The sequence below is a fragment of the Manacus vitellinus genome, unplaced genomic scaffold (genome assembly GCF_001715985.3).
Source record: "Manacus vitellinus isolate BGI_N305 unplaced genomic scaffold, ASM171598v3 scaffold_19_pilon, whole genome shotgun sequence".
Classification (NCBI taxonomy): domain Eukaryota; kingdom Metazoa; phylum Chordata; class Aves; order Passeriformes; family Pipridae; genus Manacus; species Manacus vitellinus.
Window position 1 is genome coordinate 11,772,224 of NW_021939395.1, and position 3,960 is coordinate 11,776,183.

The following is a 3,960-nucleotide window of genomic DNA, read 5'->3' on the forward strand; positions in this document are numbered from 1 at the left end:
CCGGGGCTTTCTTTCGGTACATGCGCCAGCCCATCAAGCAAGAATTGTCCTGCAAGTGGCTCGACGAGAGCCAGCTCAGCCGGCCCAAGAAGAGCTGCGACAGGACTTTCAGCACCATGCACGAGCTGGTGACCCATGTCACCATGGAGCATGTCGGAGGGCCGGAGCAGAACAACCACATCTGCTACTGGGACGAGTGTCCGCGGGAAGGCAAGTCCTTCAAGGCGAAATACAAACTGGTGAACCACATTCGGGTGCACACGGGCGAGAAGCCCTTCCCCTGCCCCTTCCCGGGCTGCGGCAAGATCTTTGCCCGCTCCGAGAATCTCAAGATTCACAAGCGGACGCACACAGGTAAGGCCCGTGTCCATGTGTCTTTCCCACCCGGGACGCGGGGCTTTGTGGGGCTCCGCGGGGCTGCGGGGACGGGCCGGCCGAGCGCGGGGTGCGCGGCGCTGCCGCCGCTCTCGGCCTTCTGCGCGCCTCTGCAGGGGGAACCATAGAAATGCTAATGAAATCTCAATTTTCGGTGACTTCCGCTCCTTTTTTTATTTTATTTTTAGGCCTGATTGGCATCTATCCTAATTAAATCAGCGATACTTTTGTCAAAGTATTTTTATTTGCAGCCCTGAGTTTCCTTCAGCCCTCCCGCACGGGTGGAGGGGAAGAGAGGGGGAAGGCTGGAAGCAAACGTATTTTGGCTTGTATCCTGGAGTACGTCTTGTAAAGCTGTCCGAGCCGCTGAATTTATCTCGGGTCTTCTCCCTCTCCGAGCTCGCCCAGCCGCCTTCCCTGCCGGAGCCCAGCGTGGGCCTGGCGGGAGGTGAGTTAAAAGTAACGAAGGCTGATCCAAATTTACCCAACACGTAACGAACCTTTCTGTCCATCTTCCCCTTCTTCATTTGTTGTGGTGCTTGTGCATCCCTATGGCGGGGTGAGCGGGGCAGATGATGTCCTGGGAGGAGGCAGGTGGGGATGGAGCGGGGAACGGCCCGCCTTCACCCTCTCTAAATTTCACAGGTGAGAAGCCTTTCAAGTGCGAGTTTGAGGGCTGCGACAGGCGCTTCGCCAACAGCAGTGACAGGAAGAAACACATGCACGTCCACACCTCGGACAAGCCCTACATCTGCAAGGTGTGCGACAAATCCTACACCCACCCCAGCTCACTTAGGAAACACATGAAGGTAAATCACCCCAGTGCTCCAGTCCTTTCCTCCCTGAGCAGGGATGCTGAGCCGCTGCTGTGCTCAGGGCTCATTTCCCTGGAGCAGGGCAGAGCTGAGCTCCGTGCTCCTGGCATGGCCCAGGCAGTCCCCAGTGTCTGGGCCGTGGCTGGAGCACAGCCCGGGGAAATGGCGTAGTTTCTTTTTGTGCTCCCACTGGTGCAAGTGCTGCCTGGTTTGCAGAGTGTGGCTTGGTGCTGGAAGGCCGTGCAAGTGCAACCTGGCCTGTGGCTGCAGGCCCCCATGCTGGGACATGGCAGCCCCTGTGCTGGGATGCTGCAGCCCCCCACGCCAGGATGCTGCAGCCAAATGCCCAGGAGCCGAGGCAGGCATTTGCTGCTGGTGCTCAGTGGCCAGCCAGGCATGAACCGCCTGATTGCCGGGCACGGCCGAGCTGCTGGACCACATTGTCCCTCTTGCATGGAGGAACACCCCAACCTGGCTGAGCAAGGTGGTGGGGACCCTGAGCTCGCTCCCATCTCTGCCTCTTGGTTTTAGGTGCACGAATCCCAGGGGTCGGACTCTTCCCCTGCAGCCAGTTCGGGGTACGAGTCCTCCACCCCCCCTGCGGTGGGCTCCGCCGGCAGTAAGGACTCCACTAAAACGCCGCCGGCCGCCCTGCAGAGTAACCCCGGCCACAACCCTGGACTGCCCCCCAATTTTAATGAGTGGTATGTGTGAAGGCAGCTGCTGCCCGGCCACAGACTGGACCAAATGCATTGGGAACGAGGAAAAAAAAAAGGACAAACCAAGCCAACTGCAGCTCGATCCCATGGAAATGGAGTTTCCACACCGACGACCGCATAGGGCTACACCTAGTTAACTGCCAGGATCCAGAGGGGGGTCTTTTATTATTATATTATAATTATTACTATTTTTTTGCAAGCCCAGACGCTGGACTAGCCATGTCCTTTTCTCAGGATTAGATTTCTTTTTTTTGTTGTCATTTTTTTCAGTCGCAGTCGTTTCTTTGATTTTTTTTTTTCCCCCTCCTTGCCCGAGTCCTTCTTCTGCCAATTCCCCACTATTTTTTTATTCCTAATTTGTTTTGTTTTTCGTTCTTTCGGTGGGATGTTGACATGAGGATGAAAATTCTCCTTCGCCTTAGTGGTGATTGTTTAAACTTACAGTCTTAAACCGTGCCAAAGTCCTGTTATGTCTTGAACTTTCCTTTCTAGCTCTCCTGCTGCTTCTTTCTCTGATCTCCTCTTTCTCCTTCTCTCTCTCCAAGCATTACACTTGTGAATGTATTCTCGTCTGATGGGGTCGGTCAGTATTTTTCAGGATGAGGATGTGGTGTTTATTCTGCCCAGATTGTGACGTTTAGTATAACAGTTGCCTTTTTGTAATAACTTTTTTTGTAAATACATACCCATGATGCCATATTTATCGTTCGTAATTTAATTATTGATACAAAGTGCCGGGAACTGAACAATATTTATGGGGGAGAAAAAATTGTTTTCTAACAAAAAAAATACAAACAAAAAAAAATTCCAACTCTGTACAGCTTTTGGTTATAACTGCTTTAGCATTAAAAGTTTATTGTTTTGGAAAGAGCCGTTTTTGACCTCCTCCGGGGGACGGGGCAGCCGCGGGTGCCGTCGCGGGCCCGGTTGGCGCTGCCGCCCGCGGCGGGCCTTGTTTTCGAGCTGGCGATGCCGGGTGAAGCCGCTCCTCGCCGCCGCTCTTTTCTCGTGTCCCTTTCCCCGCCCCTCGCCGCCCGGCAGTTCGCTCCCCCGCCACCTTCCCGGCGGACCGATCTCGGGCGCGGCGCCGCCGAGGGAGCAGCAGCGCCGGTAGGCAGCGGGACCGCCTCGACGGGGAGGTCCCGACGGTGAGTACCGGGGCGGCGCAGTGCTCGGCGCCGCTTGGATGTAGCGGTGGGATGTGGGGGCCGGCCAACCTTGCGGGACCGGCACTGGACTGCATGCCGAGGGGGTACCAGGGCGACCTCGCGGTGGGCAGGACTTTCTCCGTTATCGGCTGGTTTGTTTTGTTTTCCTTTATTTCTGACTAGGATGTGGAAAAGCCTCCCCGTCCTCAGGAGGAAAAGGGGTCGAGCGGAGACATCTCATCCGAGAAACTTCTCCTCTGGCGCCACACAGGAGCTCCAAACAACCAGAGAGACGGTGGAAACCGTCCCTCCCCGGCAAACCTCCGTGTCCCGGTGGCCCCGGCGGGCCGGACGGAGGTGCCGCAGGATACTCAGGCTGCTTCCCGCCCCGGCGGAGCGCCGGCCGGTTGCTCCCCTCCAGCGCGGCCAGCCCGGGCGTGCGGCTCCGCAGCTGCATCCTCCCTCCGATCCGCACCTCCCCTGACCGGGGGAGACCCCAGACAGGCCCCCTCTTGAACTTGACTGGGGGCACAGGGGAAGGCCGGGGTGGCCCATCCCCTCCTGCCTGCCGCAGGGGCCGCTCGGGCGAGTAACCCGCGGAGCCTTGCATGCTTTAAAATTCACGTTTGAACAAATCTACCCTCTCCTTTTTCCCAAGGAAAAAAAAAAAAAAGGGGGGAAAAAAAAGGTTTCTCGCACAGGAGAAAGGTGAATCGCAGCCTCTGCAGCTGCACATCTAAAAAAAAAAAATAAAAAATAAATCCCTCCAGCTCCTCACTGGCCACTTAAAATAGTTCGAGGTGTCCCAGCTAGACATGGATCTCTGCTTCTTTTTTGCTGTGAAGTCTTTCTCTCGCTGTGCGCAGAGCCGAGCCCGGGGCTGGACGCGGAGCGCTGCCGGCC

General features: G+C 56.4%; 1 protein-coding gene across 1 annotated transcript in view; it reads left to right on the forward strand.

Moving 5' to 3' along the window:
• Positions 1–2,853, forward strand: part of ZIC3 (Zic family member 3) — a 12,159-nt gene extending 9,306 nt beyond the window's left edge. Inside the window, exons 3-5 of the mRNA XM_029959203.1 lie at positions 9–354; positions 1,021–1,184; positions 1,722–2,853. Of these exons, the coding sequence (XP_029815063.1) occupies positions 9–354; positions 1,021–1,184; positions 1,722–1,904 (693 nt within the window). The 3' untranslated portion in view covers positions 1,905–2,853. The remainder of the gene's footprint in view (positions 1–8; positions 355–1,020; positions 1,185–1,721) is intronic.
• The last annotated feature ends 1,107 nt before the right edge of the window (positions 2,854–3,960 follow it).